A 13339-nucleotide genomic window follows, 5' to 3' on the forward strand; every position below is an offset into this window, starting at 1 on the left:
TGGTGAGTTTCAAGAAAGAGCTTACAGGCTCAGCACACGATTCTTTTTCTTCCTCTAGGTTACCAACATCAAGAAGACGCTCAAAGCTACCGCATCCTCCTCAGCTCAGGAAATGGAGCAGCAGCTGGCAGAACGGGAGTGTCCCCCTCATGCTGAGCAGAGGCAACCCACCAAGAAGATGTCCAAAGTGAAAGGTCTGGTCTCCAGCCGCCACTAGGGCCGGCTGGGGCAGCTGGCACTCACCAGGCCTGGGTCAGGTGGGGAGGGGATCCCAAGGGCCTATTTCCTCTCCTCTTTACCCTTCAGTGAGTTCCAGACCTGCCCATCCCCTTACCACCCATTGGTACCATTCCAGAAAAATGGCTCTCCTCCTTCCCTAGTTGTACCCTTCAGACTCAGGGGCTCCATGGACGCCATCCCAACAGGGTCCGACACTGCCCAGCTTCCCTTCCGGAGGATTTTGTCTCTGTGTGGGCTTGTCTCCCTCCCAGTTGTTCTTTTGCTCCATGTCATTTTGTCAGGCTGGTCCTAAGCTGGAAGCAGCTTTACTCAGCCCCAGGGATGACTGTGGAGAAGGCTCCTCTCTGAGCAAGGAGGGGTCTTCCTTCTCCAGCCCCATGTACCACAGTACCCACAATGGTGCAGACATCTCTAGCCAGGTAGCCACATGCTTTGTTCCCCCTCTCCTGCCTTACGCCCTTTGGCAGCGCCAGTTCAGGCCATGGAGGGATGTGATGCTGGGCTATGTTTACTAAACCTGCGGGTTTTCAGCCTCTTAAGCCCAGCTCGGATCTCTCACCAAGTTGGGAACACTGGGCTAACTAACCTCGGGTGTCTGAGCAGAGATGGAGGGTACTTGGGGCCTGCTGGGTAGCAGATGCTGGTTCACCCAGCTTCATGTCCTCTGCTGGTCACTCTTCCTTTTGTCTCCAGCTGCTCAGCCTCAATTGGCATGTAGGCCCAGCTGCCCACTGGGGCTGTCCTCCTACATTTGCTTTCCCAAGATCTTGCCAGCCTCTTGGCTGCCCCTACAGTGGGGATGGAAGTGCCCAGGTCCCTCAGTCTGGTGAAGGATCGTTGCTGCTTCTGTCTCTTCCTTCCCACCCCTCCACGGCTGGTGACCCAGAGCCCTTTGATGACACCATACTCCTGGCCAGAGAAAAGGACTTGACTAGACTTTCTGAACTTGAACAGTTTCAGATTATATTTTAATTTTTTTTTTTGTACAGGTTGATTCTAATACATTTCAACATGCTTTTTTCTCCCCTTGTGTCACTATTTGTTACAGACTAATCGCCGGGGATTTTTCACCTGGTTGGAGGGTGGCGCGTGCGTGCGTGTGTGTGTGTGTGTGTGTGTGTGTGTGTGTGTGTGTGTGTGTGAATAAGGGAAGGTGGAGGTCCTGGACCTATTTGAAGCTTCATTAAGGAAAAAGCACATTTTAGAACAAAGAGAGAAAAAAAGTAGATTTGCTGCATGTGACTGGAGTGTGAAGCTGCACAGCTGGGTTTGGAGGGGCAGGAATTAGGGTGGCTTGCAAAATGTGCTGCTCTGCAGTACCGTGGTTATCAGTGGGTTTTTCTTCTATATCCAGCAACTGCCAGCTGTCAATCCAATGTTAACGTGTTCTTGTTTCCTTTCCATGCTGGTTCATGTGCCCGTGTTATGCTGTGCCCAGTCAGATTTAAGGTGGATTCTCAAAGTGTGGTTCATGAGTACTCTGGTCAGATGGTCTATGGAAAAGGGATTCTGTTATTAAATAAATGTGGCACTCCCTGCATCCCATATCCTCACTGTAAATTCATTACTAAGGTCTTGGAGACATCCTGGGAAGAAGCTGTACCCACACTAATCACTACCAAATCCTTTTGGATATTGATATTTCTTTCTTTTCTTTTTCTTTTTTATTTTTCAAGGTAAGGCCTCTCTGTAGCCCAGGAATTCACCATGTAGTCTCAGGGTAGCCTTGAATTCATGTGATCCTCCTACCTCTGCCTCCTGAGTGCTAGGATTAAAGGCGTACACCACCACGCCCAGCTGGTATGATATTTCTAGTGGGACACATTCTGGGCAAGTGTTGGGAAATGTATATTTCTCAAAAACTTTAAGAGTGAGGGAGCTGGGAAGATGACATAGTGGTTAAAGATAATTGCTTGCACAGTCTGCCTGCCCAGGATCAATTCCCAAGCCACCTCATAAACCTGGCACAAGTGTCTGGTATTCATTCATTCATTCATGCATTCAGCAAGAGGCCATGTTGTGCATATGTACGTACACACACATACGTACATAAATAAATTAAAAAAAATTAAAAACCTTACAATAAGCCAGACATGGCACATGCCTTTAATCCGAGCACTTGGGAAGCAGAGATAGGAGGATCGCTGTGAGTTTGAGGTCAGCCTGAGACTGTAGAGTGAGTTTCCGGTCAGCCTGGGCTAGACTGAGACTCTACCTTGGAAAACCTAAAAAAAAAAAAAAAAAAAAAAAAAAACCCTACAAGAGATTGAACATCTCTCAGTGTCATGGGTTTTCCAACTATTTTTGTTTTTGTTTGGTTTTTAGTTTTGGTTTTTCAAGGTAAGGTCTCACTCTAGCTCAGGCTGACCTGGAATTCACTCTGTATTCTCAGGGTGGCCTCGAACTCATGGCATTCCTCCTACTTCTGCCTCCCGAGTGCTGGGATTAAAGGCGTACACCACCATGCCCGGCTCCGACTGTTTTTAAAGCCAGCAGGAGGGTTGGAGAGATGGCTTAGTGTTTTAGGCATTTGTATGAATAGTCTTAAGGACCCAGGTTTGACTCCCCAGGCCCATGTAAACCAGATGTACAAGGTGGTGCAAAAAACAGAAGAGATGTCCTTCACCAGAGCTAAGCATTTTAGGTGGGGAAGGAGATGCTGTGACAGAGTCAACTGTGGACTTTCTGCATCCTGACCATCTTCTGCTCTTCACTGGATGAGAGTCACTATTGGTTTTTCTCTGGTAATTTTATTAGAAAGTGGTCAAAGACAGTACTGTTCTCGTGTTCCAAATCTGGTAAGATCATGGCCAGAAGCAGCATCTCCTCTGCTCCTCATGCTTTGAAGCCACAGGAAATCGGGTCATAATCAAGATGCAAAGAGGATACCCTGATGCTGCGTCTCTCCTGTTGCTGGAGATGTGTAGTTCCTGTACTTAAAACCATTAATCTAACAGCCCAAGACATGAAGGTTTTATGGGAAAAATGCAGCAGTGGGTACATTTACTAGTCCTGAATGACATCCCAGTATGTAGGGCATTTGAGTGCTGGGGCTAGCATGCACTCTGATTGTTCCTGTGTTTTCCTGGGGCATCTGTGTATAGCTTTGAGTATCTGATTACTTCAGTAAATCACTTACAAAAAATCTGTAGTTTTGAAATTCATGTTTATTATAAATTTCATTTTACATATTTATATCTTCTTTAGATTTTTTTTTTTTTTTTTGAGGTAGGGTCTCACTCTAGCTCAGGTTGACCTGGAATTCACTCTGAATTCTCAGGGTGGCCTCAAACTCACAGCAATTCTCCTACCTCTGCCTCCCCAGTACTGGGATTAAAGGTGTGTGTTCCACCACACCTAGCCCACAATACCCCATTTAAAAAACCAAAACTAAAAATTTACATAAAACTCTAATGGAAGCTGGACATGGTGGTGCACGCCTTTAATCCCAGCACTTGGGAGGCAGAGGTAGGAGGATCGCTGTGAGTTTAAGGCCAGCTTGAAACTACATAGTGAATTTTAGCCTGGGATAAAATGAGACCCTACCTTGACCTCCCCCCAAAAAAAAGGAATAGGGTATTGCTCTGCAGCCTAGGCTGGCGTCTAATCTGCTAGCCTTTCTGAGGGCTATGGTTACGGATATTCACCACTGTGCCTGGGTCTAATGGTGTGTGTGTGTACAGATGTGTGCCCTATGTGGAGACCAGAGGAGGACTCTCAGTATCCTCTCTATTCTTGTTTTTTGTTGTTGTTGTTTTGTTTTGTTTTTTGAGGTAGGGTCTTGCATTAGCCTGGGCTGACCTGGAATTTACTATTAAATCTCAGGCTGGCCTTGAACTCACAGTGATCCTCCTACCTCTGCCTCCCAGTGTGGGATTAAAGGCATGTGCCACTTTGCCTGGCTCAAGACGCATTTTTTTTTCCTCTAGAGTCAAGTTGGAGGTGTTTGCTGGGGATCCACTGTGACCTTAGTTAGTATGCGTTATCCACCCACTGTGTGCTTTGCTGTCACTGCTCTGCTTCCATCTGTAATACCCACCTGTCCATCTGTGGCTATCCACTGTGACTCGTTATGCAGCTAGGTGGACATTTCCAGGGCTATTGTTAGTAAATGATATTCATACAAGTATATTAATTTCCTGTGCTTGCCATAACAAATTGCCACAGGCTATGTGATTTAAACAACAAATTTATGTTCTCACAGTTCTGGAGGCTGCAAGTCTAAGGTCATGGTGTTGACAGGTTTGGCTTCTGAGGCCTCTGAAGTGCTGGGATTAAAGATGTTTGCCACCATACCTAGCTCCCCAGTTATTGTGTGTGTGAGAGATGTATGTGGAAGTCAGAGGACATCCTTGGAGTATTGTCCTCACCTTCCACCTTGCTTAAGACTGAGTCTCTTGTCCATCAGACTAGCTGGCCTATGAGATCTGCCTGTCTCTGCCTCATTGCTGTAGATGCATGTGGGATTATGGACACCCCCACCTCCAGTCACTTCTAATTAAACACCTTGGGACTGTAGGTACACCTGAAGCAGAGGGATCAGACAAGCTGGGTTATGTAACAAGGCTTTCTCTTAAAAAAAAATCAACATAGCCGGGCGTGGTGGTGCACGCCTTTAATCCCAACACTCTGGGAGGCAGAGGTAGGAGGATCGCTGTGAGTTTGAGGCCACCCTGAGACTACATAGTGAATTCCAGGTCAGCCTGAGCCAGAGTGAGACCCTACCTCAAAAAAACAAAAAAAATCAACATAAAAAAAGAAAAGATTGCTGGGGTGTGGTGGCACCTTTAATCCTAGCACTGGGGAGGCAGAGGTAGGAGGATCCCTGTGAGTTTGAGGCCAGCCTAAGACTACATAGTGAATTCCAGGTCAGCCTGGGGTAGAGTGAGACCCTACCTTGAAGAAACCAAGGAAAAAAGTTCTGGGGAGATGGCAAGGACGCTCAGCACCCATGTAAGCTGGAAACAGTGGCACAGGCACCTGCAATCCCAGCATGTTGGTGGCAGTGGGTCTCAGGAGAATTCGAAAGCTCGCCTTCAGTGGCAAAAACAAAAGAACTAAACAAAACGAGAGAGACCATGTCTCCAACAAGGTAGAAAGGCCCCAACTTTGTCTTCTGACCTCCCCACACATGTGCATGCCATAGCACACCTTACATAATACATACACAAACCAAGGAAAATATACATGTTGGGCTGGGGAGATGGCTCAGTTGTTAAAGGCCCTTACTTGAAAAGTCTGCTGGCCAGGGTTCAATTCCCCAGTACCCAAGTAAAGTCAGATGCATGAAGTGGCTAAGGTGTCTGGAGTTTCTTTGCAGCAGCAAAAGGCCTTGGTGTACCCATACTCTCAAGCAAACAGAATTAAATTTTTTTAAAATTTATTTTCAAGTGGCAGTGCGGGGGAGTGGAGCATACATGGGCACAACAGGACCTCCAGCCACTGCAAATGAACTCCAGCTTTGTGCATCTGATTTCCATGGGTATTGGGGAATCGAACCTAGGTTCTTTGGCTTTGCAGGCCTTAACTTCTAAGCCTTCTTTCCAGTCTTAAGTTTTTATTTTTTTTAAGGCTTAAATGTATCTTAATAAGTTGATACTGTATGTACTGCCCCATTTCTCAGGAAAAAAAAGCAAATTTAAGAGATCAGGAACAAATTAAATATATATACACCAACAAAAATGCACAGCATCACTACCTAAGATGGGAAGGCTAAGAGCTAATGTCAGACCTTCAGTGGTGTACTGAACCTGTCAAGAAAAGCTGTGAACAGTAGTATCCATTCTTGGATTTTTCTTACCTAAGAAAGTTTACCACAAGTTTGAGGCCAGTTGTTCTACATAGCAAGTTTCAGATCACCCAGGGCTACATAGCAAGACTTTGTTTAATAAATTAATTTGGAAGGAGAGAAAATATGGTGCTAAGTGGGTGCAAGGGAATTGGACCCTGGCCATCAGGCTTTGCAAGCAAGTGCTTTTAACCACTGAGCCATGTCCCCATTACGCAAGACTCTATAAGACAAAAACAAATAAACAGAAACCCTCCAAAAAACCTACGGGAGAGCTCTGGATTGGTGAGTGCACGCTCATGTTGGGAGGCTGAGTCACCGTAACTCCACACGGACCTCTTGGGCTTCATCCTGTGTATCTCCTCAAAGGCTGTTTCTTTATGGTCTCCTGTACAATAGGCTGGGAAGAGGAAAGTGTTTTTCTGTGTTCTGGGATAATTATAGCAAATTATCGAACCTCAGGAGGGGCTGTGGTAATGCTCAATTTGTAGCCAAGCCAGAGAGGAATGAAGTAAGCTGGGGATCCAGCACGTGTAAATGATGTGTGATACCCAGTTGGCATCCATCAAGAATAGGAAAAAGAAATACTGGGTGTGGTGGCACACGCCTTTAATCCCAGCACTTGGGAGGCAGAGGTAGGAGGATCACCTTACCTTGAAAAAAAACTAAAAAAAAAAAAAAAAAAAAAAGGGCCGTGTGTGTGTGTGTGTGTGTGTGTGTGTGTGTGTGTGTGTGTGTGTGTGTGTTGGTGGTGCATGTCTTTAATCCCAGCACTCAGGAGGCAGAGGTAGGAGGATCACTGTGAGGCCATCCTCGGAAAAAAAAAAAAAAAAAAAAGGAAGCTCAGGCTGGAGAGATGGCTCAGCAGTTAAAGGTACTTGTTTGCAGAACCTTACAGTCCAGTTTCAATTTCCCAGTACCCATGTAAAGCCAGATGCATAAAGTGGCACATGTGTCTGCCGTTTGTTTGCAGTGGCTGAGGTCCCTGATGCACTCATTCTCATTCTGTCCTTGCAGTTAAACAAATACAATTTGGGGCTGGAGTGATGGCTTAACAGTCAGGGCGCTTGTCTGAGAAGCATAAGAACCCAGATTCGATTCTGCAGTACCCATGTAAGCCAGATGCACAAGGTAGTGCATGTGTCTGGAGTTCATTCGCAGTGGCTCAGTGGCTAGAGGCCCTAGTGTGCCCATTGTCTCATTCTCTGTCAGCATTTCTCAAATAAATAAAATACAAAAAATTCTTAAAAGAATTGGAAGCCTGGTTAGCTGCGGAATGTCTGCTTATTTGGGTCAAAAATATGAGTAGAGAAATGTTTTTCTTCTAAGTACACACACACACACACAACTAACGGAAATGTCTCTGTCAGCATGTACCATCAGTACAATGAAGAAACTCATGGCCAGAGAGGTGGCATGACTTGTCCAAAGTGCTACCATTAGAAAGGAGGGTGGTCCCTATCCTCAGCCATCTGCGACCTCCCTGAGATGTCAGTAATGGAAGACAAATACTTCTCTAAATCCAACATAATTCCACTGTGGATTGTACTTGGCTATTGTTACATAAAGTGGTAAATCACCCCTGTTCACCCCCTGGGTTCCAGACTGCCTAAAGCCTATAGGTTCCTTTGTTCATTCAGCCAACCAGCCAGCCTTGTGTGCCTGCAATATCTCAAGGCACTATTGCAAGTACTGGGAACAAGACAATGAATAGCAACGTCCATCTTGCTTCCCTTCTCTTGGAGACATAAACAAAAATGGAAGACAGACAGTTGTTATCCGTGGTCTGGGGAGGAAAGGTAGGCAAGAAAGGCAACCCCTGTTTTGCAAAGCACAGGCCTGCATTGTCTAAATTTTGAAGTGGCTGTTTCGTTGCCATTTTAAAATGACAGGCGAGGCTGGAGAGATGGCTTAGCAGTTAAGACTCTTGCCTACAAACCCAAAGGGCCCAAGTTTGATTCCCCAGGACCCACGTTAGCCAGATGCACAAGGGGGCGCATGCATCTGGAGTTTCAGTGGCTGGAGGTCCTGGCATGCCCATTCTCTCCCTCTCTATCTATCTGCCTCTTTCTCTGTCACTTTCAAATAAATAAAGAAAAATAAATGACAGATGGAGGACATCTTGCCCAAGAACATGTTAATAAGGTTTGATATGAATATCATTTCTTCACCCAATCATCTAGTCACTTCTTTAAGACAAATTCCTAGAAATGGAATGTATGTGATTCTGAGTAGTTGGATTTTTAATTTAAATTTTATTTTTAAACTTTTTTATTCAAAATTTCCATACTTATAATCAATAAACCATAATTCCCCCTCCCCACTTTCCCCTTTACAAATCCACCCTCCATTATACCCCCTCCCCCTCTCAATTACTCTCTTAATTTAGTTGGAATTTTAAGGCCTTGCCAACTTCTGCTGTAGGTTGTTCAGGCCAGAACAGGGTCCAGAACAGCTGCCTTTGTCGAGCCTCAGGTGCCTTGCTGAAACAATCACTTCCTCAGTGTGTCCTGTAGTGAAAAGCTGTGAACCCCGCAAAGGACGCCAGGGGGCTAGCCACTCATCTTTTCCATCCTCAACTCCCATCTGATTAAGGAGATACCATCTCTTGGTGTTTTAGTTTGCCTTTCTAGCATTATTGAAGGCCTTTTTTTTTCTTTTTTACAGTATCATGCATATACTGTGTTCTTTTTTTTTCTTCCCGAGGTAGGTCTCGCTTTAGCCCAGGCTAACCTGGAAATCACTCTGTAGTTCCAGGCTGGTCTCAAACCCATTGTGGTCTTCCTACCTCTGCCTCCCCAGTGCTGGGATTATAGGCGTGCACCACCCTGCCTGGATCATATATTGTATTTTGATCATATGTGCCCCCATTGCTTTCTCTTGTCCCTTCCCCCTACCACTGAATCCTTATCTGTTAGTCCACCTACTATATGTATGTATGTGAGTGTATATATATATATGTGTGTATATATATACATACATACACATATATGTCCCATTGCATTTCTTTTACTTTTCCAGTAAGATTTTTTGTTTTGTTTTGTAGTCTGGGTGGCCTCGAACTTATGGCTATCCTCCTGCCTCTGCCTCCCAGTGCTGGGATTAAAGGTGTGTGCTACCACACCCAGCAGATTTTTTGTTTTGTTGAGGTAGAGTCTTGCTCTAGCCCAGGATGACCTGGATTCACTATATAGTTTCAGGCTGGCCTTGAAATCAGTGATCTCCTACCTTGGCCTCCCAAGTGCTATGATTAAAGGCATGTTTGGGTGTGAGATTATTCTAAACATTTTTATTTATTTAAGGGGGGAGTATGGGCATGTCTGGGCCTCTTGCCACTACATACTACAGATGCATGTGCCACTTTTGTAATCTGGTTTTATGTGGATACTGGGGAGTTGAACCTGAGCTAGCAGTTTTTGAAAGCAAGCACCTTTAATGGCTGAACCATCTTCCTCAGCCCAAGGTTATTTTTTAATTATTTGGTTTTTTTCAAGGTAGGGTCTCACTCTAGCCTAGGCTGACCTGGAATTCACTATGTAGTCTCAGGGTGGCCTTGAGCTCACAGCAGTCCTCCTACCTCTGCCTCCCCAGTGCTGGGATTAAAGGCGGGCACCACCATGGTTATTTTTGATACTAATTTCTGAGTACTACCCAGAAATGACCAGCAGATGGCAGCAGTATACTAGCGTGCTGCAGGAAAGATGATGGAACCTGTGGCTTAAAGATCTAGACAAATTCAAGAACCTGGATTTATTTATTTTATTTTTATTTATTTATTTGACAGAGAAAGGAGGGAGAGAGGGAGAGGATGGGCACACCAGGGCCTCCAGCCATTGCAAGTGAATTCCAGATGTGTGCGCCCCCTTGTGCATCTGGGCTAGTGTGGGTCCTGGGGAGTCAAACCTGGGTCCTTTAGCTTTTCAGGCAAGCACCTTAACCGCTAAGCCATCCCTCCAGCCCCATGAACCTGGATTTAGAAATCTAGATGATGGTTAAGACCTTTACAAATGGCAGTTGTCTGAAAGTTGTGGGATAGGAGGTATATTTCTGTGCAATTTTATTACCTGTCTAGATTTGTGTGATTCTCATCACATGCTCCCTCTTGCCCTTCTGGTTGTACCATGAGCTGACACTGTGTGTAGCCCTTACCAGATGTAGCCACCCAATCTTGGATTTTTTAGCCTCCAAACCCTGAGCCCAAGTAAACCAATTTCCTGTTTAAATGATCCAGCCTGGGATACTGTTACCACAATGGGACAACCACTGTGAAATGCTAGAACTGCAGAAGGCTGGTGTGATTGTTACACGAAGCTGAAGAGCAGTAGCTCTGCTGCCAGTGCTGTGAGTGTGGGGAAGCAGCCTCTCTCACGACGTATGTGTGAAGCAACCACATGATGGGTCATTAGCCCATTGCATTTCTTCTGTGACTTCCTTGTTCTTACTCTTTTTTTCCACTAAATATTATTATTACTATTATTATTATTATTATTAATTTTGTTTTTCGAGGTAGGGTCTCATACTAGCTCATGCTGACCTGGAATTCACTATTCTCAGGGTGGCCTTGAACTCATGGCGACCCTCTTACCTCTGCCTCCCAAGTGCTGGGATTAAAGGCGTGTGTCACCACGCCCGACTAAAATTATTTTTTTATGGCTATTTCTGAGGTTTAGTGGCCTGCCCGGGCTGTTTAGGCAGCAGTAGATGGCAGAACAGAGTGCACCTGTCTGTGTGCCTGTGTCTCAGCAGAAGTGATGAGGAGGGGATGCACTTATGTGACAGCGCTCAGCTCACAACAGCAACTCAGCCAGCCCAGAGCCCAGTCCTTGAGCCAGCAGGAGGGTTGAGAACGACACAGGTACCAGCCTTGTGGGTGCTCCTAGAAAAGGGCTCCGGGAGGGCCAGAGGGTGTTCTGCTGGCTTCTGGTGGCACCAAGTTCTCCTAAGTGTTAAGTGACTTCCTTGCTTTGTAGTTTTGTCACCTAAATGTGCACCCTTAGACATTGTTGTAGTTCCATTTGCCAACTTTAAAAATACATCTTTTACCTCTCTTATTAATCTACAGGTTCTGCCTTCCTCCAAACCTTCTCAATTTTTCTATTGAAGAGGTCTCTCGTTTCTGCTGGATTTTGCTGCCTGTCCATTCATGGGCCGGTTCACTGCTCCTCTGTGCTCTGCCTTTGCTTTCATTGTCAGCTGCGTTGAGATGCTTGATCAAATTCTGGGAGATGGTTTGTGCCTTCATGGGGCGCACATGATGTCAGTGCCTCTCTCTTTGGGATGTTTGCACCATTGATGCTCAGTGTGAGTTTATTAACTCCCTGGGAGTTGCAACGTGGTGAAGCACATGCTGTTTTCATCATATTATGATACGGGTTTTATTGCTGCTTAGTTTTGTCATTCTACACAGTGCATGAGTCAATAGACTGGGGAAATAGATGAATGTGGTAAGAGATGATAGCAACATTAGTGAAGCCATGCCAGGGTTTTACATAATGTAATGGAATGAATGTCAGCCATACTGCGACCAAATGACATTTTTTAAATTCTGTCATTTCTTTTTCATTTATTTGCCGTAATTCCTTGTAAACAGATGTTTTTTTCCTTTGCTGCGAGTTTATCCAGCAATACAGATCACATAAGAGAAGCAGGGTAAAGTCTTGTTCACTAGCTCAGTCAAACCTGAAATTTACTGTGTAGTCGAGACTAGCTTCAAACTTGTGCAGTTCTTCTGCTTCAGCCCCCCAAGTGCTGGGGTTACAGGTGCTTATACTACTCATGGCTAGTGCTATCAATTTTTTACTTAATATTTTTAAATAAATATTTCATTTTTATTTTTACTTATTTATTTGAAAAGAGAGAGAGAGAGAAGGAGGGAGGAAGAGAATGGGCACACCAGGACCTTTAGCAACTGCAAACAAACTCCATACACATGCGCCACCTTGTGCATCTGGCTTACGTGGGTCCTGGGGAATTGAACCTGGGTCCCTTGGCTTTTCAGGCAAGTGCCTTTAACTGCTAAGCCACCTCTCCAGTCCTTTGTTTAATCTTTTATTTCCTTCCACCCTAGGAATACTGATTTTCATTAAGGACACATATGGGTTGATAGTGAAAATATCAAATATCTTTTTTTTTTTTTTGAGGCAGGGTAGCCCAGGATGTCTTGGAACTCTGTAGTTCCAGGCTGACCTTGAACTCACAGCAATCATACTACCTCTGCTTCCCAAGTGCTGGTAGTAAAGGCATGTGCCACCATTCCATGTGAAAATATGTTTTATTTCAGGCAGCAGGTAACAACAACCTTTATGTTACTCCACCAGGATGATAAGGAAAGTAGTTCTTTCCCCATTGTTGTATTTATTTATTTGAGAGCGACAGAGAGAAAGAGGCAGAGAGAGAAAGGGAGGGAGGGAGAGAATATGGGCACGCCAGGGCCTCCAGCCACTGCAGACAAACTCCAGACGTGTGTGCCCCCTTGTGCATCTGGTTAACGTGGGTCCTGGGGAAATGAGTCTTGAACCAGGGTCCTTAGGCTTCACAGCCAAGGGCTTAACCGCTAAGCCATCTCCCCAGCCCACCCCATTGTTACAGCCATTCTCTTTTGGCGTTATTAGAGCTTATAGTCATTGTTGCAGTCAGGTTCACATTGCTGCCAGAAAAACATCAAGAGCAACTTGTGGGGAAAAAGAGGGTTTATTTTGGCTTGCAGACTCAAGGAGAAGCTCCATGATGGCAGGGAAAACAACTCATAAGCAGAGGGTGGACATCACCCCCTGGCCAACATCACATGAACAATAGCAACAGAAGAGTGTGCCAAACACTGGCAAGAGGAAGCTGGCTCTAACACCCATAAGCCTGCCCCCAACAATACACTGCCTCCAGGAAGATTTAATTTCCAATTGCCATCAGCTGGGGATCCTGGTGTTCAGAACACCTAAGTTTATGGGGACACCTGAATCAAACCTCCATAGTCATCATATACCACATTCTCTTCCTTTTTTTTTTGGAGTTATACATTTCTTTTTATTTATTTATTATTCACATTCTCTTCCTTTCAAGCCCTATGTTTCTTTGACCAGTACCTGTGTATCTGATGTTCTTTATAACTTGGTGTGTCTACTAATTTTGGCAGGCTGAGGCTTGCTCTCTAGTAAATTCTTCAGGAAGATCTCACAATATTGTGAGTCCTTGTCCATGGGTGACACTCTATACATGAAAGTCAGTTTTCCTGGATATCAGATACTTGGTTCACATTTTAATCCCTTAGGTATGCTACACCACGTTCTTTAAAAATAAAGCAATACTGTTAAATCC

The 13339-nt window shown here is 45.0% G+C and overlaps 1 protein-coding gene across 2 annotated transcripts in view; it reads left to right on the plus strand.

Annotated features, from left to right (window-relative positions):
• Cops7b (COP9 signalosome subunit 7B) overlaps positions 1-1780 on the plus strand; it is a 40253-nt gene extending 38473 nt beyond the window's left edge. For both annotated transcript variants that reach the window (XM_045148326.1, XM_004662242.3), the window contains exon 7: positions 59-1780. In XM_045148326.1, coding sequence (XP_045004261.1) covers positions 59-217 — 159 coding nt within the window. In that variant the 3' untranslated portion in view covers positions 218-1780. The remainder of the gene's footprint in view (positions 1-58) is intronic.
• Positions 1781-13339: the final 11559 nt, after the last annotated feature.

This window comes from Jaculus jaculus, chromosome 4 (genome assembly GCF_020740685.1).
Source record: "Jaculus jaculus isolate mJacJac1 chromosome 4, mJacJac1.mat.Y.cur, whole genome shotgun sequence".
Classification (NCBI taxonomy): domain Eukaryota; kingdom Metazoa; phylum Chordata; class Mammalia; order Rodentia; family Dipodidae; genus Jaculus; species Jaculus jaculus.